General features: G+C 40.1%; 2 protein-coding genes across 6 annotated transcripts in view; one reads left to right on the plus strand and one right to left on the minus strand.

Annotated features, from left to right (window-relative positions):
- LOC131221018 (DEAD-box ATP-dependent RNA helicase 10) overlaps positions 1 to 7,375 on the plus strand; it is a 31,133-nt gene extending 23,758 nt beyond the window's left edge. For all 4 annotated transcript variants that reach the window (XM_058216086.1, XM_058216090.1, XM_058216088.1 and 1 more), the window contains exons 8-14: positions 683 to 724; positions 869 to 943; positions 1,907 to 2,053; positions 2,209 to 2,346; positions 3,280 to 3,391; positions 3,498 to 3,586; positions 6,840 to 7,375. In XM_058216086.1, the coding sequence (XP_058072069.1) occupies positions 683 to 724; positions 869 to 943; positions 1,907 to 2,053; positions 2,209 to 2,346; positions 3,280 to 3,391; positions 3,498 to 3,586; positions 6,840 to 6,965 (729 nt within the window). In that variant the 3' untranslated portion in view covers positions 6,966 to 7,375. The remainder of the gene's footprint in view (positions 1 to 682; positions 725 to 868; positions 944 to 1,906; positions 2,054 to 2,208; positions 2,347 to 3,279; positions 3,392 to 3,497; positions 3,587 to 6,839) is intronic.
- Positions 7,376 to 9,891: 2,516 nt separating this feature from the next.
- LOC131221020 (uncharacterized) lies at positions 9,892 to 23,439 on the minus strand. Of its 2 annotated transcripts, none has more exons than XR_009158944.1 (3): positions 17,539 to 23,155; positions 16,224 to 16,370; positions 9,892 to 10,230 (listed from the first exon to the last, which is right to left on the minus strand). XR_009158944.1 is itself a non-coding variant. In XM_058216094.1 (3 exons), exons 1-3 carry the CDS (start codon positions 23,318 to 23,320, stop codon positions 10,069 to 10,071), a joined length of 330 nt encoding a protein of 109 aa, XP_058072077.1. In that variant the 5' UTR covers positions 23,321 to 23,439; the 3' UTR covers positions 9,892 to 10,068. The 2 variants fall into 2 exon arrangements, 1 of the variants encoding a protein (XP_058072077.1); XM_058216094.1 differs by lacking the exon at positions 17,539 to 23,155 and adding an exon at positions 23,300 to 23,439.
- Positions 23,440 to 24,348: the final 909 nt, after the last annotated feature.

Here is a 24,348-nt window from a genome sequence, read left to right on the forward strand (position 1 = left end):
AATACAGGGGGATGCAGGGCTGCATTGCGGGTGAACGATACAATACCCGATGTACCGACTTTGAACCTTGGCTATATCAGTCCTGATTGGACCTCAGTTCTTAATAAACTTTCATTCTCTCTCAAAAAAAAAATCAGTCCTGATTGGTGCTGATACGTGGTGTATCAGCTTGTGTCAACCGATATAGGCTGAATGCCTTTTTTTTTAAAAAAAAAATGTACTGGTTCACCCTCGTATTGCGTAAGGAGGTAGCCAATAACCTATTTTCAGAACCATGCTGCTGCCAAGGAATTGTGCTTTTGTTTTGCTGGGACACGAGCCTAATGTGCAGATCGTCACTGTTAAATAAGTTTGGATGGGCACAGCTTATTTATCAGTCCTTATGGTAGATGGAAGCCCAAGCCCATGGGTCAACCCCATTAGTTTCGGGATCTAAAACTCATGCATGGGCCCATAACCAAGGGCCTCGAGAGTCGAGACCCAGCCCAAAGTTTGGTTCAAATAAAGCAGGACTTACGTAAGGCCCAGGACATCCAGGCTATTTCCAACCCTATTGATTCTTGTCTACTCTATGTAATTCTAGAAAATCTCTCTGGTTGGGTGATTTTAGTCTGCGGAGACTCTGGTTATTGAATGGTCTGAAAGGAATTATCTCACTAAGACCCTTATCTGATTGTTACAGGTGGACAAGCTTAAGCGGGCATGCCTGAAAAATCCTGCGAAGGTATGGCTGAAAATACTCTCTGATAAATGTACTCGTGGATTTGTTATGACCTAAAACCTGATTCGCATATATCAGAACATGAATCTTGTACAGGGTCTGTAAATGCGTTGACACTGTAACCGAGATGACTTGTGATTCTTTCAGGTTGAGGTATCATCAAAGTATTCCACTGTCGATACACTGAAGCAACAGTTTTGCTTGGTTCCTGCAAAACATAAGGTTCTTTCCCTCCTCTTCTACTGCATCTCTGCTGTAATTCAGAGTGTTTTACAATAAAGTGCAACTTGGGAACAGATTTGTGTCGGTAATGGGCACTGACACAGGGTGTTAGACATTCCGGACTCTGAAAACTCAACATGCTGGCACATCTATATGGATACATGACGATATTGAAAACTTATACAAGCCTAGAAATACATTAGAAATATATAAAGCCTTTAAAAAAAAAAAAAAAAAAAAATTTTACACGCACACACACCCCCACACATACGCCGTAGTGGGATTTCACTACCTATGGATACTCAAACCTTGACTGGGTGTTGAAACTCCTGAGAGTCCACCACCAGAGCAAGAGTAAGGATCCTAGAAATATATAAAGCCTAATATCTTTTTGGAAAGACACAAAAGCAAAAGTTGGATTAAGCCTTTACGTAACGAGAAAACCTAGAATGTTTCAGTCTTTTTATTTTTGTAATTTTTATTATTTTATTTGTCTGTGGTTTGATTTTCATGACATAGGACCAATCTCAGGTAGGCCTTAACTTGATGTTCATGTCCTGTGAAAGCGGAAAAACAGAAAACAAGAAAAAGAAAAAAAAAACAACAGACTAAATTTTTTCCAAGAATGATGTTGCCTTCTTCTTTGCACAGAGACGAAAGAAAAGCCTCCAGAGATTCTGGTTCTCAACCACAGGAGGGAAGAGAACCCTAAACACACTCAGATTGCTAGATTTAGTGGACTAGAGTTTCTAGGAGATGAGAGATTTCTCTTAAGGCTAGGGATTTTAGAGAAATCCTAGCCTTTATTTATAGCCCTCTTCCCTTTTTCTTTCTATGGGCCATAACTTACACCATTCAGTGACATATCTGGGCCATCCCCATCATAATACTTATGCCATTTAGTGACTTGTCTTGTTTCTCATTATGTTATCTTCACATTCATGTTCTTTATATTTTCCCCAGGACTGCTACCTTGTTTACATTTTGAGCGAGATGTCAGGAAGCACATCCATGGTTTTTACCCGTACATGTGAATCAACAAGGCTTCTTGCTTTGCTTCTGCGAAACCTTGGATTAAAAGCCATCCCCATCAGCGGTCAAATGAGCCAGGTATTAGTTTTTTCCTTTATAGCTTGTAACCGGTGCTGTGAAAACTCTGATTCCCATTTTTATTGTTTTTTGCTTTTGTCCTATATTAGCTTCAAATGGTAAGGTGCACTGTTTGTGTTATGGTGTATTCATCTTCTGTTGAATTAATGTGACAGGACAAGAGATTGGGGGCCTTAAACAAGTTCAAGGCTGGAGAGTGCAACATTCTCCTCTGCACTGACGTGGCCAGTAGAGGGCTTGATATTCCTTCAGTGGATATGGTTATCAATTATGATATTCCCTCCAATTCTAAGGTAAGCTCCACTGTATGAATGCCTGTTCTTTTTTACATATTTTGCTGCGAGGGATGTGATTAGTGTCCTATGCCCCATTCTTTATGTGTGGGCCCCGTGGTTGGAGATCCAGGCCCTTTTATCAGATTGGCTCCACCATGGATGGGAGATGGCCTAGATATGTCCCTGATTGGAAGATCATAACCTTTTGATCAATTGGCCTGAAATAGACGATTAAGAAAAAAAATACTTTAGCCATCCCTCCAGTATTAGAAGCCCATTCCATCAAGCGGATGGATGGGCTTCTAATCCTGGATATTCTTTGGGCATTCTCCATCTATTGAGGGGTCCCTCAGATCAACGGACTGGATCACCAAAACATGGTTCACATGTATGGTCTAGAAGCATCGTGCCACAATTTATGTGTCGGACGGGCAAATAGCATGCTTCCAGGCCTGGCCTCCATATGGGCCCACCTGTGAGCTACATGTATGGCGGGCCCCACTGTTTAGATAACTAGGCCTATAAATCAGACTGGTCAACTCATCAAGTGAGCTGAACATGCACAAAAGCAATGGACTGTTTAAAATAAATTACCATCAGGCTTCTATGCACTCATGTCGCCCACCTAATCGATGGACTCTGAGTTTTGGCTATAGGCTATCTACTCAGTGGGGCCCACCCGATACGTGGCTTGGATTCCTCTAACTTCCTTTCTGCGCATCTGTGGCAGCATGTGGAGTCTGCCATCTTCTTAAAATTGATCTCTGCATCATCAACAATTCTAGCAAAATTTTCTTTGATTAACAATAAATGAAAAGCTAGAATTTCTTTGGAAACTTCTTACAACCTGACACCGGCTCTTCTTCGGGCTCCCAATTTTTCTTGCATTGGTTGCTAGGTTTCTTGTTCTTCATAGTTCTTATTTCATCAGTGGTTCAAAACTGGGTGCAGGATTACATTCATCGTGTGGGCAGAACTGCACGTGCTGGGCGATCTGGGGTTGCAATTTCCTTGGTCAATCAGTATGAGCTGGAGTGGTACTTGCTAATAGAGAGGCTAATCGGTGAGGAACCCTTTCTTTCTTTCGTCGCCACATAGGAAATCCTGCAGTGCCCCATATACGATATAAAGATTTCTTTTAATTATTTATTATTATTATTGGGTGGCAGGCAAGAAGCTTCCTAAATTTCCTTGCGAAGAAGAGGAAGTTCTGCTACTGCTGGAGCGTGTTGCGGAGGCAAAAAGAATTTCCCTCATGGTATGTTATTGTTGTTCATCGCCTTCATCACCTTCATCATTGTCATAGCTTTGTCTAGGCCTATGGTATTCCCATACGGATATCAGATATGGAAGCAATTGGTAGGTCTCAGCAGTTTCAATGTTCTTCCAACACATGGGAACACTATTATTATGCATGTTGTCTTAAAGATGAGATCATTGGAACAATCATTAGAGTTAGCAGTATCCAAATAAGGGTCCTTACGCCTCAGTGGTAGACACAAGTTTCAACATGAGGTCATGGGTTCAAGCACCCATTGTGGTGAAAACCCACTGGTGTGAGTGCGGGGGTGTGAGTGTGTATAAAAAAAAGGTATCCAAATATAGTAGCATATATGACATTCATCTCTTTACTATTCTAATTATGCTTATATATCTTTATGACATATTTATAATACAACATGTAAAATGTGTATATGTGTGGGTTTTTTTGGCGTCCTCACCTTCATGGGGATGTTAGCAACGTCCCAAGAGCTTTTAATTGACATGTGGAATGCTCAATCATCAATTTGATTTGTCCATTCTTTCATACAACTAGGGACAAGCCATGGTACAAAAATCACGTCAATCAAATGATCCTAAGCATCCAACCAATAGCATGGAAACTGGACAGTCATGATTGATCAGAGAAACAAAATACGTCCAATCATCTTCTTGAACCATTTATCCGAAAGATCCCACTTTCTATTGCTTATGACTCAAAAGTAGCTCTTGGTTTGATGATTCTAACCATGTGATTTATGGCTTGTAAAAACAGACAGTTGAAACAAATTGGCCTCATTCGTAGGGTTAGGATCATCTGATCAGCGTGATTCTTGCACCATGGCACGTACCATTGAATGAACCATTTCTGGTCGACAATTGGGTTTCCACATGTCATTCAAAAGCTATGGGGAATCTCTATATACATATGTTTGTATATAAAACCAGAACACGGTTACCCCTGTACCCATCCTGTATCTTATGGTCCAGGACCCATATCTGTACACGTATCATATATAGCCATGCCGTATCTTATGGTATCCGGTACCCATATCCATATGTGTACAGTACCCTCTGGCATTGTGACAAAAAATTACCGCTTCCTTTGAAGTTCTCATGATATTTTCACGAAAAATTAACCAAATGTTAATATCGTGTAAATATCATGAGATGTTCAAAATCTCAGGATATTTTTGATTTTCTGCAGTTCTATCATAAAAATTATTTAAATTTTTTTGTTATTTCATTATATGTACATACACAAGCTTTGCTAGGCCCAACATGCATGTACAAGGCAGCTAATGCATACACATGTGCCAGTCTCGAACATTGACAGGAGATCTAATCCATTCATCAGAGGCATACCTCCATTTCTCACTTAAAAATCGGATTGGTGCAATCACCAGGTGGCCATATTTACTGCTGAACGGAGTGGATCTATTTTTGGGAGAGAACATCTACATGGTTAGAACCACCTCATGGATGGTTGGATATTTCACCAGTTAGCCATGCTAGCACATGTGGTGGCATGTGCATTAGAACCCTCATACATGAGTTTAGGCTTATATAATTTTAAAATTGTAACAAATAATGTTTAATTTTTTATTTTTATTTCAGCAGGATTTTCCTGATGATATCCCGAGAAAAACCTTAAAATATGAAAATCTCCTGAGAAATGCCTGCACCAAGAAATTGCCAAGAGAGGTTTGTCACCATGCTCTTCGAATGCCGGCACTCTAGGATAGGTATTTGGGTATCACAGGTCCCAACTATTTGGGTCCAACTTTACAAATCTTGTTTTGCCTGTCATTACTAAGGTCCTATTCTCGATAAGTCCCTTTCCTTCCCAGTTCAACAAGCCCCGTCCTTTTAGGTCTTCCTCTCATCCCCCTTTCAGGTTTTTCAACCCCAATCAATATTCCCTATGTTATTGGGGTCATCTCCTGGTTTTGCTGTGTGGCCAAAGCCTTGTTAATAATCTGTCTATCATTTTTACCTCTCGTTGATGGCTGGGCTTCTCTGAGTGTCATTCTTCCTGATTCTACCCTTTGTCTTTCCACCGGCCTGTCTCAATATCATCATGTCCACGACACTTCTCCTCATGCTACTTGTGAATTCCTCTTATATGCCATTAGACAGTAGAATATTTGCCTTTCAAAATCTTCCATAAGTCACTTTCGTGTTGTGAAATTTCTTCCAAAGGGGAAATGTACAACAATTGGCTCCACCTGACAAACTCCAATATAGGGTGTGATGGAAAGGTTTGCATGGTCGTTTCCATCTTGGATGATCGAAATCCCAAAATCTCCCGTTGAACCGATCCTAAACCCAAAACTCTTCCATTGAGTGGATTCCAACCCACCTATTTGGATTCGGGAGCCAACTAAATGTGGGCTAGTGGTTGTTACTCTGCAGTTGCTAGCCCACCTAATGGATTGCTAGGATGATATCATAGAGGGAGATATTGGGTCATGGCCCATCTGATGATGGTGCTGCCCAGATGATTGGCATATGTCACTAGAAGGTGGGCAGTGGGACTCACCTGAACAATTGCGGGGTAGAACCATAGTGACAAATTTTGTTCTCTGGAATTTCTCGAGAGAGATTCAAAAATTGAGGGTTTTCTCAAGGATATTATTGGGAAAAATCTCACTAAAACTAAAAAATTCGAAAATATTATTATAAATTAATAAATAATTTAAAAATTTGTAAATATATAATTAGTAATGAATTAGTTAAAACTTAATTTTCACATTAAATATTGGATATTTCTGCAAAATGCGGGGTGGAACTCTGGGAACATATTGGACTAGGGTGGAGGGACACTCACAACTCACACCATAAACTCCCCCCTGTGAGAGAATATGTTAGGGAGGCATATATATTTACTGCTCCTGGGATTCGAAAACAAGACATTCCTCTCTGATAACAGGTCAAACAACCACTTTCTTTAAAAGCTCGAGCTATCAGAGGGTATCAATGTATGTCGAGGGACTTCAACAAAAATCATGAAAAAAAATTGAAAACTGCTGATATCTTGGAAATCTCACAATATTTACTACTCATTTAATTTTTCATGAGATTTCAAAATCTCATCGACATCTTTCACATTGGGTAGAACCTAAAACAGGTATTAAAAAAAAAAAATTTCTTTTGGTGGGGCATCGTATTATGCCCCCTCTTTTCCTGGCCCTCTGGAACCACCGACATGAGATATTTGGATTTTGATATATTTTGCTGAATCTGTGCAGAAAATCAAGGAGAGCTATAGCAAGAAGAAAAGGAGAGGAGGGGATAACGATGGTGAGGATGAAAGAGATATGAATCATATGATTCACAAGAATGCGAAGGCATCAAAGAAATCAAGGAATCGGTAATGGTTATGCTTTCCTTCACATAGCAGGGAAAATTAAGGAGAAACCAAGCACCAAAAAAGAAAGACAAGGCATGGTAGAATCAAGGGTGCAATTTTGGGAGATTCTACGATTTTTGCAGACAGTTGAGCCTCCCCCCACCCCGAAAAATTATAGATGGTATGCCTTTCTTTTGCTATTTATGAAGTATATGCAAGTTTCACATTTTTCTGGTTGTAATCAAAATCTCTTCTTGGAATTTGTGCTCGATCTTTGCATGATGGGTCCTGCCACCCCTAGCTGTGGCCCGCCAATTGTGAGAATGCATGTTTGAGCGGATCCATTGAAACTAATCACATGCTTGAGCATGAACGGTCATTTAAAGTTGTAAACCAACAGCAAGAAATTTAGAAGAGGAATCCTGTTGTGTTTCACGGCTTTTGTTGCTTGTCCTAAAAACCATGTGGGCTTTCTCCACCCATCTGTAGTCTGTTTTATGGCTCCCATAGCTGGCTCCATGGGACCTGTTCATGGGCCAAAGGACTAGCTGAAATTCATTAGAATCTCTTTGATAATCTTCATTAGAATCTCTTTGATATCATGGTTCACAAAATTGCTGATTCTGTTCAAATGGCCAGGTCTACTCAACCCAGTGTGATTTTGTACCGAGTCACTGGGAGACTTGCTCCTGAAAGCAACTTGACTCAAGTCTGCTCAGTGAGTCGGTCGCCTTGACAAGTGCACTAGTTATTCTGAGTATTTCTTATCACCTGTGGGCCTGTTTGGACTGTGGGATTAAATGGTATGGACTTGCATTAGATGGAATTAACACCATTATTGCACAATGATTACATTTATAGAAGTACCATGGTATTTTCACCGTCTAATCCAATGTTTGGGATCATATTCCTCAATTGGGAAATATATTGTATTAAGTGAAGCCTATGTTTGGTGGACCAAGGAATTGTAATCAATAGACAACATTTCACAAGTCACAATTGATGCTTGTCACCATACACATGCAACTTGAATGTTACATGCAAAGGGCACATATGGATGGACGGCGTGGATAAAACACATGCATCAACGTCTATTCAAGTGCCTGACATTTGTCACAATCCATTTTAAAGCACTATAAACATAATATCATGCATCTGCCATGCTGTCACGTGTACAACCACCCATTGCTAAGTGTCAATGTGCTACATATGCAATATGTATTGCCTTCATCTTTAAGCACCCCACATGTGCAAATGTGTATTATGTGACATTGCAAATGTTATCATATGGGCCAGCATTCATCTACAAGTGCTCCACATGTGCCGCACATGTCAGCATGCTACATGTGCAATCTGTGTCCATGCCTGAAAATATTAAGCCTCACACCCTCTTCAGTACGCGTAAGCATAACCTTTTATTTTTTAGTAAAATTTCATGATTTTTTTTCTTTTTCAAACAAAAAATTCAAAAAATGAACATAATCTTGTTAAAAACAAGTACGAGATTGACTTTTCATTTCTCATTATTTTCTAGAAAGTGTAAAAAAATACCATTTTCCTTGAATTTTTTTTTTTTTTCACAATCCAAGCATGCCAAGCCAGTGATGCAATTGTTCGGCTCACTAAGCATGCTATAAAGCCTATAGAAGCCTGTGTACACACCACACACATACCAGCATGGCATACGATGTGAGATAGATTGGTTGGTCTGGCTTTGTACACGTCTTCCTAAGCCTAAAATCTAGTCCAATAAGCAAGCTGGCCCCAATATTAGAAACAGTTGGATGGGTCAGAAAACTTCAGCCAAGTTTTTTTAGAGCTGTGGCCCACCAGACCTCTGGATCGACCTGATTCTTGGGCTAGGGCATATATATGGCGATGCTGTTTTGATGGATGGATGGATTGATCACGGACCCATTATGCCATTCTGGCACGTGTAGCGTGTAAACAAGCTTTATTGCACATGCCCGTGCCCTTAGTAAAGCTCTGTATTTTTGTTATTTCCTTAAAAAGAAAAGCAAAAAACTACATAGTTTATCACTTTGATGATAATTTCAACTATTCTCAAACATTGTTCTTTTACCCACATGCATTTTTAATTTAATTATTAAATATCGAGTTAAATAAAGACTCGACAGGACCTGGTTGGATATCTAGTCGTCTGGTTTTTAAACCATACTGCATTGTAAGTGGCTCTATCAGTTGGGCAGTCATGCTGGGCTAGACCATGCCAAAACATGTACATACAAAGGTTGGGCCAGACCGTACTAAAATGACTATTGATTAGGCCATGAATTTTAAGCCCAAGCCCCGCACGTGTTAAACTAGTTGGTCTAATTTGGGTCAGACTCATCAGGTCGGGTGTGCTACCTAGAGCTGCGCACGGGATGACTCAACTCGTCCGACTCGTTCAGACCCGACTCGATCCAAACCGAGTGAGTGGGTGAGTCGATCCGAACAGTGTAGACTTCATCAAATCCGAACTCAAATCGAGTCAAGTTCGAGTCACCCATTAACTCGACTCGTACATATATACAAAAAAAACAGAAAAAAAGAAAAAGAACTCAGATATGACGTTTCAGATCTGAGATGCCATGTAGCTGATGGAGAGGCTGCAATTCTGGCAAGGGCACCTAGGTTTTGAGTTGTGAATTCAGCCCGAGGATACCTGATGCACATGACCCGATTTGGTACTTGTGACCGGGTCAGACTCGGTCCGGATTAGTCCAGGCCAGACCCAGACTCGGATCGGGTCAGGCATGCTGGACTCAGTACCAAGTCGGGTCGAGTTCGGGCCAAGTCTATTTCAAAAACATATCGAGTCAGGTCAGCCCTAACTCGGTCCAACTCGACTCGATGCCCAGCACTAGTGCTAGCCAGCCCATTGCTATCCTTGCAATGGAACAAAGAAACACAACACAATACCCCAACTACAAGCTACAATATACAACTGAGGAAATAGATCCCAATGCTCTGCCATCTACGCAAGCGAGTTCATAAGAAAGAGCCGTAAATTTCATAAGAGCAAGGTGTGATCCAACAATCCAACAGCAAAACCAGTAAAGAATGAAAACACAAGTGGCAACAGAAAGTACATATCATGTCCACAACAACATCACACCCCATTTCTAAAGTATGAATTCACATCTAGAAATTAAGAAGCATATCAAAGGATCAGGATTGTATGGATAATGTAGCAACGGTTGGGGCACAACAGCAAGATTTGAACTAACTATATCTTCAACTTTAAACCAAGTACTTTGATTGAATCTGTTCACCTGAGAGAACACCTACAAAGAAAATAGGACTTTAGATAAATTGTTGAAATATTTAAAAATTCAGACCAACAACCTGAAACATGAAAATTCAAAGCTAAAATAGAGTAAGAGACCTGAATAGAAGTTAAATCTGTATGAAATGGCATGGAAGGACAATGCAAAGAACATGAAAATTGTTCTTTGAAAAGAAAAAAAATATAAACATGTAAGATGTTAAGGATTTGCATTACACATCCAATTCACATTTATTTCATTTCACTGCTAATGAATGTTACATTCTATTAAGCAAACATCAATTTCACTGCTACACAGTTGACATTTAGTTAACGACCCAATCCTACATTCAATGGGAAATTTAGTCCAAATTTATTGTTGTACATGCTGATATTCATTGCACATTCACTTCACATGCAAGATCACGATGAGTTATATTCGAAATAGAAACTTATTAATAAAATGAAAAGTGAGTAGATAAATAACATTAATTTTAATAAAGGCAAAATTGTTGAAATTAACAAATTTGAGAAATTTTGCAAGGACTTCAAAATAATATGCTATAACAATTGCAATTGACAACCAAATTTCTAGCCACAACATAAGAAATGCGTATTTCAATGGATTAAATGTTTGACCACAACATAAGAAATGTGTATTTCAATGGATTAAATGTTATAAAGAAAAGTTTTCTGATATAGTTTATTATTATGATTATTATTATTTTTACACAAGCACTCACACCCCATACACACCCATGCATTTACACCACAATGGGTACTCGAACCCATGACCTCGTGTTGAAACTCTTGTGAGTCTACTACAATAGGTTTTCTAACGTAGTTTAATTTTCTTACACTGCTTCAATCATTTATCATTGATAGCATTGAATTGTATTTTCTAGCATATTCACGACCTTAGATTTTAAAGATCACAAGTTACTTTATTTCAAAACGCCATATGTAGGTTGATTTATAAGAGTTAATGCCAGTTCCGAGCAGCATATTTAAATAATTAATTCTTCATAATAGGACATATCACTTTTAATAAATCATTATTAGTCTACTTATACCCTAAATGACCTATTTAATAAAAATCAAACTAGATTTATAATAAGCAAGATCTACAATGGATGAGGAAATCTTGTTACATAATACTGCGATGAGAGCATAGTTTGAATCACAACTCAAAACAAAACTATCCTAACAGAAGATTTTTGGAACTATGGACAAATGAAGATGCAATAATCTTATAAAATACATTAAAGTGGAAAGCCCATCAAAATTTCCAAAGCCACATTAACATCCATCAAATATGATATTAGCTTGCATAGATGATAGCCTATGAAGATTGTCAAAGCCACATTAATGTCCATCAAATACAATATTAGCTTGCATAGATGATAGAATGAAAACAAATTGAAAGGACAATGCAATGAAAATTGTCTGTGAAATAATTTTTTTACAAGCTTCTAAATTCTTGTACCAAAATAGAAAAATGATTTTATGAAATGTTGGAAGAATAAAAGAAGCGTGGAAGTAGGTGAAGAAGACATATGGCCTTTTTTGTTTGCTTACAAGAAGTGAAGAGTGAGGTGTATCCTATAAGTTATACAATGTTGCAATGATTGGGCCCCACTTTCATCGGAGCGGATTAAGTGTGATCTAGGTAACAGGTTAGTGGGTGTGGCCCTGACTGTGGGGCCACGTTGATTTATGTGTTGAATATTGATGCCGTCTGTCAATTTTTCTGGGTCATTTTAGAGCATTATCCAAAAAAAGAAGTGGATCCAAATCTCAAGTGGACCACACAGTAGGGATTGAATGTCCGCCATTAGAAAATTCCTGGGGCCAGGAAAGTTTTGGATTAAGCTGATATTTGTGTTTTCCTTTCATCGAAGTCTGTGTGACCTTATCAAAAAGTTGGACAGCAAATAAACGTCATGGTAGACCTTAGGAAGGTTTTAATGGTGCGCGTCTAATGACCACCGTTTCCTGTGGTGCGTTCCAATTAAGTTTTAGATCTGCTTCATTTTTGGGATATGCCCTCAAACGAGTCAGAAAACTGATGGTCAGCTTGGATATACAACACATACAACAAGGTGGGCCCATGGTCAGGGTCACACCCACTCACATTTTACCCAGGTCACACCTATTCCGCTCCCTCATTTCATTATCAATATTTGGAAGCAAATTGCGTGCTGACAAAAACACTAGGGATATCCCTGGTGACCTGAAATGGTGGGAAATGATTGGGCAACGTGTTGCTATCAAAGATAGTACTCAAACAACTTAGACGCATGTCGGCTGATGACCCCCTACACTGGGTAGCTCAGTGGTGTCAGGATTTGTCGGGAATTGATTGGCCACGAGCAGATGTTAGTGTTGGGTTGTAAGCAAAACATGTTTGAAATTTATTAGGTCGTGCCCACCTCTGACAGTGGCACATGGCTAACCGAATTCCACAAAGTCCCAACACCACCGAGCCACGTGGTGTTGAGGTCATGACCCATCCACGTCCCAACACCACCCTTGGGGGGTGTTTGGCGCATGGAATTACATGGTATTAAGTGGGATGGAACTTTATATCCTGAAAAATCATCCCTGTTTTGTTCATCATAGGTTTCCAACATTGGATCTTGCGCATGAAGTAGGGAGGGTTAGGGATGGCTTTCCGCAACTCGACCAGGATTTGTGAAATCTATGGGATTTCCTCCTAAAAGCATGAGTTAAGAAGTTCTTACGCTAGGAAGGGAGGTGGGGCCCACCTTGATATTTGTGAGGAATCCACCCCATCCATCTGTTTTACAAGATCATTTTAGGGTAAGCGACCAAAAAGAGGTAGATTTAAAACTCAAGTGGGCCACACAAGAGAAAACAGTGGGGATTGAGTGACCACCATTGAAACATTCATAGGGCCACAAAAGCTTTGTATCACGATAAAGTTTTCTATGTTGTTAGTTCATCTCGGCAGTAATGAACTTATAAATGGTTGGGATGACATACAAACATCAAGGTGGAGCTCAGGAAGGTTTCAACGGTAGAAAATTATTTCCCCACTCTTTCCTCTTGTATGGCCCACTTGAGTTTTGGATATGCTTAACTTCTGGTAGCATGACCTAAAATGATCTCACAAAACGGATGGACGGGGTGGATTACTCACAAACATCAAGGTGGGCCCCACCTTACTTCTCACTGTAGTTTTCAAACACGGTTTTCGAGATTGATAGTTGTTTTCCATGTACAACCAAACACTACATGAATCGAAACATGTATTTAAGTCATACATCCTACATGATCCAAACACCAAAGTGAATAGGCTCACTCTCATGGCATTAAGAGACAATCCACTGACAAGTGCATTTATTGCAAAAAAGCAATTCCATCCCACTTAATACCATCTAATTCCATACGCCAAACACCCCCTTGAAACCTTCCTATGACCTACCATGATGCTCATTAGCCATCCAATCTCTTTATAAGGTCACAAAGACCTAGATGAAAAGAAGATGCCAATATCAGCTTGATGAAAAACTTTTGTGGCCCCCAAGAAGTTTTCCATAGTAGGCATTCAATCCCCAATGACATGGAAAGATGGATGGAAAGTGTGGATATAACACATACATCATGATGAGGTCCATAGAACTTTGCCAAGTCAACACACCACCAAGGTCGGTGGTGTGTGCCATACTATGCAATCCGAGTCCCTCCCCCAAAAACCCATACTCATGAAATAAGGAAAAAAAATCAACAATTACCTAATACTCATAGTGCTAGTCTTATTTTTGTCATGGATAAAAATAGATAAGAAGTATGCATGTGGGAGAGATGGTTGTTTTCAAGAGAAATACAGACAGGAGAGTGGATTAGGTGAGACCCCGGCCTCACCCAAGGCAGTGCAACCCTTACCATGGGGCCCACACTGATGTATGTATTATGTATCCATTCTGTCCATCAGTTTTTACAGATCATTTTAGGGCATTATCCCCAAAAATGAAGTAGATCAAATTATCAGGTGGACCATACCATAAGAAACAGTGGTGATTGACCATCCTGCCATTAAAAACTTCTTAGGGTGCACCTTAATGTTTCTATAGAGTTTATTTACCATCCAATCTGTTGATAAGGTCACGTAAGCCTGGATTATGGGGTAAAAAAAAATATCAGCTTGATCCATAATTTTTGTGGCCCATTAATGGTCAATCACCACTGTTTCATGTGGTATGGTCCGTCCACCTGATAATTGGACCAGCTTCATTTTTTGAATAATGCCATAAAATGATTTGGAAAAACGGATGGACAAAGTGGATACATAATACATACATCAAGGTGGGCCCCACGGTAACCCCATGGTAAGGGCCGCATCTTGGGTGAGGCCGGGGTCTCCACCTAATCTGCTCTCTACATAGAGTATGTGGCATAGTGAGAGATTTTGAGGGTGAGGTGGAGAGAGGTAGGACTCGTGGTACTAGAGGAGGGGAAGAGAGAATAAAGAGGGAAATGAAAATAAAAAGGTCTTTGAAAGGTTAAATACCTACAGAGAGTATATACACAACAAGTTACAACCGATTTTGCAACTTTAGATAAAGTGCTCGTATCCTCATTGTTCTTTTCAAATCAATGGCTGGTAATATAAATGAATTGGAGCCTGCAATGCATTTGGATGCATGTGATCAAACTCCCTTATAGAAAAAAAAAATGAGACTATATAATATACATTGTTGATCTCTGAACATGCTTTTTGCCTACTTCCAAAACTTGACTATGTGCTGGAGGAAGGCATGGGTGTAGAATATAGGGGTGCACATGGAACCGGTAGAACCGGTAAACTGGACCGGAACTGACCAAACTGCACGGTTTGGTCCGGTTCTGAAGTGCACTGGTTCTGGTTCTGGTTCCAAGAATCAAAGAACCGATTAGTTCGGTTCGGTTCTAGATTTGGGGTCCTGTAGAATTGAACCGAACCTAGAACCGGACCAAGTTTACAATATATTTTAGTTGTATATTTTATTAGTTTACAATATATTTTAGTTGTCTATTTGACTCATGATTTATGGTTTACAATGCGCTCTTTGATTGTTTCTGTAAATGTCTTTTTGCACACCTTACGTAATATCTAGATCATTCATCAAATAGATCGCAACACGAATGGACATGGGCTGGATTATTTAAAAAAAACATGTAATTGGGCTGGATTATAAAAAGCCTAGAACCGTAGAATCGAACCGTAGAATCGAACCGGTTTTCACGGTCTAATTTCGATTCAGTTCTAGGGTGCAAATGGTTCCGGTTCCAGTTCCGATTTTCCTAGAACCATTAGGAACGGTTCGGTTCTGGTTTCACCCCAGAACCGGACCAAACCAACATGTGTGCACCCCTAGTAGAATACATACATCAAGGTGGGTTTGGAGAGGTGGTGGTCGTACTGTAATTTTCATATCGTGAGAGAATTGGATGATTGGTCATGCAGATCTCTTTAATTTTCCATGAAAGTGTAGCCAATTATATTAAGACATGTAGAGGAAAGATTTCATAAGCTTCCTGTTATTTCGATCATACAACATCTGTAGGAAACTTTGTCGGAGTCATAATGTGACTGGACTTACTTTTCCTGAACTCTAGTCCTGATCTTTTCAACACAAATATGTCACTAGCTTTTTGGCTTTGAGGTTTATCCTCACACGTGTGGCATGGGTGCCACATAGCACCTTTTAAACCATCCGATCTGGCCATTATCAGCTAGGTGTAAACACGTCCTACCCGTGGTTTGGATGGATTAGATAATTTAATTAGCGTGATTTTTGCATGGTAGCCCATGAAATATATTCCGAGTTTAATTGACAAATCTAATTAAAGGGTCAAGTCAACATATGCAACTAAGAGCAATATAAGTTATAATGCCATGTTAGCACTGCAGCATCCCTCTATAGTTTGACAATAATAACAATTATTAACAGCACTAACTTACCCAATGTGATAAATAAATAAAAAAAACGATAGGAAAAAACTTACCAAATGAGATTTGCAGTGTATCACTCTTGGAAAGCAAATGTCTCTAAGAGTAGTCCAAAACTTAGAAGCTATAACCAAGAAATGCCTCTTCCTCCCATGTTGTGGTAAAATGGGAGAACGAATGTTGCGATGATTCAATCTCAAAACCTAAAGAGTACAAAAATAATAGCAATCAGTAATAAGTAATGTTTCGGTAATGTTTATTTTCCATCCAACCTATTGACAAGGTGAAATAAAACTGGATGAAGGGGAAAAAAAAAAAACAAATATTAGCTTGATCCAAAACTTTTGTGGCCCACAAGAAGTTTCTAATTGTTAATCACCACTGTTTCATATAGTATGGTCAACCTAAGATTTGGATCTGTTTCATTTTTGGGCTTGTGCCCCTAAAATGATATGAAGAAATGGATGGACGGAGTGGATTTAGAATAAATACATAGAGGTGGGCCCGACAATAAGGGCCACACCATCTTGGTTGAGGCTAGGGCCACACCTAATCTGCTCCCTGTGACGGGCACATAGATATCTCTGTGCCCGAGGTTGTGTGTGATCCACAGAGATGTTCGTGACAAATCCACTCCGTCCATCTTTTTTGAAAGACCACAATAGTACACAATTTTAAAAATCAAGCATATCCAAAACCTAGGTGGGCCTCGCCACCAAAACAGTGGGAACAACAACGTTCACCATTGAAGCTTCCTAGAGCTAACCATGATGTTTATATGCCATCCAAACCGTTTATAGAATTATTGCTACTCAAATAAACTACAAAACTTCTATCATTGTCAGGCATTCAATCTCCACTGTTTCGTGTGGTATGGCCCACATGAGTTTTGGATCTGCCATTTCAAGGGAGCAAGTTAGGTGTGACCCAGAAAACACGTTAGTAGGTGTGGCCCTAATCACGGGCCCACCTTGATGTATGTGTGTGTATCCATGATGTCCATCAGTTTTCCAACTTATTTTAGGGCATGATTAAAAAAATGAACCAGATCCAAATCTCAAGTAGACCACACATTAGGGATTCAATTCCCACCATTAAAAGCTTCTCAGGGGCCACGAAAGTTTTGAATCAAGCTGATATTAGTCTTTTCCTTTCATCCAGGTATATGCGACCTTATAAAAAAGTTGGATGGCAAATAAATATTACGGTGGGCCCTATGAAGTTTTTAATGGTAGGCGTTCAATGACCACTTCATGTGGTGTGGTCCAACTTATCCCTGGTGTCTCTACCACTAGGCAATCCACCTCCCCAAAATATAGACTTTTCTTAGAGGAAAAATCCAAACTTCTGAAGAAGAAAAAGAACGGTTACCTAATATTCGTAGTCCTCGTCTCAATCTTGTCCTCCTTGACAAAAATAGAAAGAAAGTGTTTGTGTGTGAGAGAGAGAGAATTGGTTGCTTTCGTGAGATAGAAATAGAGAGGGTGCGTGGCATAAAGAGAGATTTTAAGAGAGAGGGAGAGGGGTAGGGTAGGTGGTACTAAAAGAGAGGAAGAGAGAATAAGGATGGAAATGAAAATGAAAAGCCCTTTTAGAGGTTAAATACATACAAAGAGTATATGTACATATCAGCTAAATCAGATTCAAAACAGACTAAAACTTTATTCTTCCACTCACAAACGAGCCATTCTTTAAATTATGCACAATCATTTTTTTTTATGACCAGGCTTCGTACAGAAGAAGCAACCATCGTTAGGACCCCGCTTTTTCTTCTTTAATCTTTCCTCAAGAGTTAGGTTAATTGCCATCCGCAGGACCCGAAGAATGATTTCCTAAATTGTGCTTCCTTCTCTTATTTTATTTCCGTCCTTGACCAGATGTCACTAGGTGTGCACTTTGTATTTTGCTTAACCTTCCGAGTCTCTTTTCCTCCTAAACGCACTAAGATATTGGTTCATTCAATGTCCACTTTTCCTTTTGGGTGTTATAGCTAATTTGGAATTGACCAAACTATAGAGGTATGGAGTTCAAAACCAAGAAAACCAGGAGTTCATCCTCAATCTTAAAGCCTAATGTACGAATTTTGGCCACCACATCAGATAACCCACCAATGTACTCCCTGATGTTTCTTTGACCGTTATAGGTGACTTGAGTCAGCTTATGCAGAAGCGAACTCAGCTCAGCTTTATTCGACTTCATGAATCAGTTCCCTATTTCAGTCAGGAACTCTTTGGCTTTCTCATTGTTGGGCATGACACCTTTTATGGTCTCAGAAATCGAGTACTTTATGATCTTGAGACACATCTTGTTCGCCTTTGTCTAGGCCTTATAGTAAGCCTTTTCTGAATCCGTACTAGAGTCAAATGGAATAGGAGACTTGGCTTCCTCCAAGGCCAAATCCAAGTCCATGCAGCCTATGACTATTTCAATGGACAACTTTCATTTTTAATAGTTAGACCCAGTAAGCAAAGGAACCAAATTGAATTGGTTTGGAACATTGGAAACAGTCATAGCTGGACATACAAAGCATAACACTCACATTAATAAATGAACAAGTCCCACATAATACTACATGAATGTTAATCACAAACATTATGCATGTATTAACATTCGATTGATTTGCCCTTCAATCAAATGACCGAGAATGATGATGGGCCATAGTCATCAAATTTTGACAAGTGCCCGACGTATCATTGTGACTCCTCCTTTAGGCGAAATTGCAACATACAGGATGCTCTACTAAACATAAAGCTAACCAGTGCTAGTGAAATAAATATAAGACGTCCACCACCTTTGGGCAAAACGAATCTCTTAAACTTGTATCACAATCTCCAATCACTTCACTCCGCTCATGCCCTGTAAAGCGATGATACCTCTTTGTTCTTATCACCGACTGCAATGGATATGAACGCAACTGAATGCAATCCTATAATGGAAGGTCACTAAATTCTATATATTGTAGTCTAAAAGCAAAGATTTTCACCAATCGAGGTCACTTTGATGGCTAACATAACTAGCTCCAATCCCCACTCCAAGACTCAAGGATTGCTACATGGTCTTTGCCCACAACAGACCATTCTGCAGAAGTTCTAATTTGGCCCAGAATACGGCTAATGTTGACCACCCAAATGCGCAAACATATTCTAAAGTGATGGTTGTACTAAACTCTTAATGGTCAACTACTTCATATCTACCTCAAATATATGGATAATGGCCCTATTTTGGGTCAGATCAAAACTTAATGGTGTATTTAACCATATTTACTAAATTACCAGGGCCGTCTCACAAGTGTAACCTACCAACCATCAAATAATTTATTTAGGTTTCAATTTGTACTAAAATGGCCCAAGTATATTGATTCAATGTTTTAGATCATCATCTTGGACAATGTGCCTAAGTACTCAACTAGGCCCCTAAAGGTCCAAAGAAAGGGCAATGAGACATCAAGATCCATGGGTTGGGCCCAGAATGAGCATGGAGGCCCAGATCTGCGCAAACGAGCCAAAAAATGAGCCGACTATAGTGCGTAGAGAGTTGGGCTGAAGTAGCACAGGTGGCAAAAATTAGAGCTCGTCTCGCGGCCCAATTGAGAGGCCCAATGTCAGTTTCTACAATAAGCAGACGCAGCCCCTCTACCTACTTTACAAATCAGTAAACTCTTATATAGAAAACCTAACTCCTTTCTACACAGCCCCCTTTCCAAAATGGGAAACCAATCTCCAAAACCCTAGATACTATGACATGCATGGCCGAAATTGACATTAACAATGTCGCTGCTGAAAAAACGGCCACCGCTGAATCCCACTGCAAAGATCTGATTGGGGAAAAAAAATCCATCATTGGAACTCCATTCACCATGGCCGCCGCTCCAACACCGTCACTGTCATCACCGGTGATAGCTGGTGTGTTGATCTCATCACCACCACAACGCCTACACCCAAACCTCTAACGATCCTAAACTTCAGTGTCTACACATTGGAATCGATGGTCAGGGTTGTCTATTTAGGTAGCTAAAGTGTCGATTACAACTATCTAGAACGACGACAATGGGTAAAAACCAATTGCAGGTTATTCAGATGCTTGTAGGAGCTTGCAACAGCAGCGGCAATAGTCCACTGTCGAAGATGGTGTGGAAAACCAATAGTTTTGATTTTTTTATGAATGGCAACAAGGATTCGAGGCCAGAACTGCTACAATCTCTGATTGCAGTCGGCAATGGTTGACCAACAATGGCTGCCATGGCCGATCGCAGTTGAGGGTGCAATGGCCAGATGGGCCTTTGGTCCGACTTCAACAACTAGTATCCGACATCGAATGCTACGATTTCATCAGTCGCAAAACTTGATAAATGGTTTTGAAGAAATCTTATTGGAGGGATTCGAGTTCCATGGAGGCACGACCAGCGACGCTCATGACATGGTTGGCATGAATGTCAAGTCCAAAACCGGATTCTTAATGCAATTGGATTTGTTTTGGCCGACCTTAATTTTGTTGGACTCCAACATCTTGTTGGGTTCCAATGGGACTCAGGTTTGGGAAAAGATCGGGTTTTTGAGAACTTCAGAAAATCCCCAAAATTAATGCATAGTTTATCTGATACCAACTATTATTTCTTTATTGCAGAATTGATGGATCGTCTATGCATCAATAATGGAGATTCAACGCTTTAATCTTAAAGGCGTACCTAATTGGGAAGACATTCTCGACGCCTCGATGTCGCCAACGGGAATCTTGATCTTACGCACCTCACACCTTTAAGAGAACCTCTTAATGGGACTAGGATTTTCTCTCATGTATTGGTGAGAGAACTACGACATCTATTTATAAAAAAGAGGGCTAGAGAAGCTTACACATCATACTTCTCTCCTCTAAGGTCTCCACACCGTAGGTTTTTATATCCGGCTTAATAACTGTGTATAAGGAACACAGTTCAAGCGTCCCGCCCCAAACCTATTTTCAATGATCACAACTGTAGTAGGGCCCACTAAATCGCAAAATCTGAATAATACAACAGTCAGTTCTAAACATGTGATCATATGTGGCCCACCAAATAAATCTTATATAAGACATGTACATCATGGCGAGCCCCACAGTTTCAGCCCTTTTCTCCTCGGGCGACATGACTGCCTGCTATAACAGAGGGGGCTGTCAACATCACCTTTTGAAAGGAAGAAAAAAATATAAAGGTAAATAAATATTACCTATTTCCTTTGAATTCCAGGCATAATTAGAAAATCAAACAGCCCATTGGATAAAGTGCACGTATCTCCACTGCCCTTTTCAAATCAATGGCTGGAAATTCAAATGCATTGGATCCTGCAATGCATTTGGATGCATGTGATCAAACCCCAACATAAATTCATCTTATAGAAAACAAAATAAAAGATAGTACCATACACTGTTGATCTTTGAAGTTGCTTTTTGCCTATTTCTAGAACATGAGCATGTGCTGGAGTTATTGTTTGATGGCATCATCTTCCAATAACAATGCTTCCGACCATTCTCTTTCGCATCTTATGTTTCTTAGATTGGGTGCATTGATAATGCCATGAGGAAGAGTCCTCAAATTCGGGCATTTACAAATCCTAATCTCCTCTAAAGAATAAGGATGGCCAAGTCCCTAGTGAAAGCCCTTCACTATAAATGTGAGCTAATTCTAGCATCTAAGAAAGATGATGCAACCACTTCAATTTAGGAAGAATGCTAACACATTTGACAAAGCATGTCTCCTCCACCCCTCTTCATTAGCAATTATTTCTTTCATTGCAAAACAATCTTTAATGCAAAGCCATTCTAAGTTGGAGAGTGGTTGGATGATGCCCCATGGGAAAGTATTCCTCAACTGGGACACTTGTACAAGATTAAATACCTAAGGCTAGTGAGGCATCTTATTCCAAGTGACAAAGGCCCCTTCCAAATGCTCCTTAAATTGAAAAGTTTCCTAAGATGTAGTTCCTCTAGGTTTGGCAACACAAGATTGTCCTTTACCCCATCTCCATCTATAAGGGTCTCGATTCCTTCGTATCCTACCACAACACAGCCTTTTAATGTATTTAAGTTCCTTGCACCGAGTTTTGACAATTGTCGAATAGCAACATGACCCTCCAGCAAAAAGCCATCGGTGCAATTCAGTATCATCTCCATCACATGCGGGATGCTATCATCACCTTTGCATATCAAGATTCCATTGCGTCGTTCAAATATAAAAATTCTGAGGTCAGGATCTTCCCAATTAAATCTTAAGGTCCCTGTAACTTGGCTAGGATAGTAACCAATAAAAAAACCTACGGTGTAAGACTCTTTTTAGGTGGGTCACTCATGATCATCGGTTTATATCTGACCGTTGGATTATTCAGATTGAGTGATTCAGTGGACCCAATTACAGTTGTGATCATTGTAAATAGGTACGGCGCGGGACACTTGAACCGTGGTCCTTATACATGGTTATTAAGCCGGATATGAAAACCTACAGTGTGGATAACCCAGAGGAAAGAAGTGTGATGGGTAAGCTTCTCTGACCCTCTTTCCTATAAATACATGTCTTGATCCCCTCACCCACATATGAGAGAAAACCCTAGGCCCATTGAAAGGTTCTCTTGAGAATGTGAGATGTGGAAGATCAAGATTCTTGTCGGCGACATCCAGGCATCGGAAATGTCTTCCCAATCAAGTACGCCTTTAAGATTATAGTATTGAATCTCCATTATTGATGGATAGACAATCCATTTATTCCGCACTAAATAGATAACAGTTGTTATCAAAGTCAGCTATGCATGAATCAGGTAGATTTCAGATTTTAAGGTCTTCTTAATCAGTTGCCGTTTGGATCCGTGTTTGGATTGTCATGTGCGAATCGACTTTGTGATGATGCACGCTGTTTGGATTGTAGTCTTGGCATTGGCACTGTAAAAATCCTGTTTATGGAAATCGAATTTAAAAATAAATAGTAAAAAATCAAAGGGTCTCTACAGTCGAAATCTGTTGAGCACCACAACCACCAGCGTGCACAATCAGGCAAACCCGAAGCCCAATTTGCATCAAATCCCAAACAGATTATTGAATTCGGAGGCAGTGCCAGTGTCATTCAGCAGGAGAGTCTTTTTTTTTTTTTTTTGGAAACCTATCTTCAAACCTCGTTGCCGACAATCAGCATCCGGCATCTTCTTCCATCTAGCACCGCTGCCACTTTTCTTTCATCGTTACCGATGGAGCGGCAATAGAGTCGTCTTCTCCTCCAATGCGAACGGCAGCGGCCTAAGTCTCGCCATTTAAAAAATAAAAAATAAAAAATAAAAAAATAATTTAAAAAAAAAAAACAGAGACAACCCAATAGGAATCGGAGTCGATTGCAGCCATGGTCGTCGGTGCTTTGGACCCCATCATCGCCCGTCAGACAGCATCGACAAAACCCAACTCCTGTCGGCATCAACATTGACAGCCACTACGGTCGTTTGGATTTAGGAAGTGACGGAGACGATGATGATAATAGATTCTGGCAGGGAGGTCACTGGTTTCCATTGAAGATCGTTCTTCGGTCGCCGATTCTTGATTCTGGCGAACTGTAGTACGATTTTGGGGAGGCGAGAGTGCAGCGGCAAGGTCGGATCGAAGAGATAAGGCAGGGGTGGTGGTGGTGGCGGCCATGGAGGAGGTTAGTGGCGGCTAGGGTTTCGGATAACAGCTTTTGGGATTTGGTTTTGGGTTCCCTGTTTTGGAACGGGCGTTGTGCCTTTGCTTTGTAGAGAGGAGATGCGTGTACCCTCATTTGGGCCTGTTTTAGGCTCGTTTTGGGAGGCGGATTTCCTGCGAAAGCATTTGCCTGGAAACTTAGGTGGAGCCCACCACGATGTTTGTGAGAAATTCACCTCGCCCATCCGTTTTATGAGCTCATTTTAGGACTTAATACGAAAATTGAGCAGATCCAAGATTCAAGTGGTCCGCACTAAGGAAAAGGTGGGTACAGGAAGTCCTACTGTTGAAACCTCCCTGGGGTCGGGGTCGACAGTGATGTTTACATGCCATCCATACCATTCATGACATCATTCATGCGGAAATGAACTGAAAACACAAATATTATCCCACTTCAAAACTTTTGTGGCCCGCAAATATTTCAAATGTGGACGTTCAATCCTCACGCTTTTGGCCCACTTGAGTATTGGATCTGGATAATTTTTGGCCTTG

Source organism: Magnolia sinica, chromosome 12 (genome assembly GCF_029962835.1).
Source record: "Magnolia sinica isolate HGM2019 chromosome 12, MsV1, whole genome shotgun sequence".
NCBI lineage: Eukaryota > Viridiplantae > Streptophyta > Magnoliopsida > Magnoliales > Magnoliaceae > Magnolia > Magnolia sinica.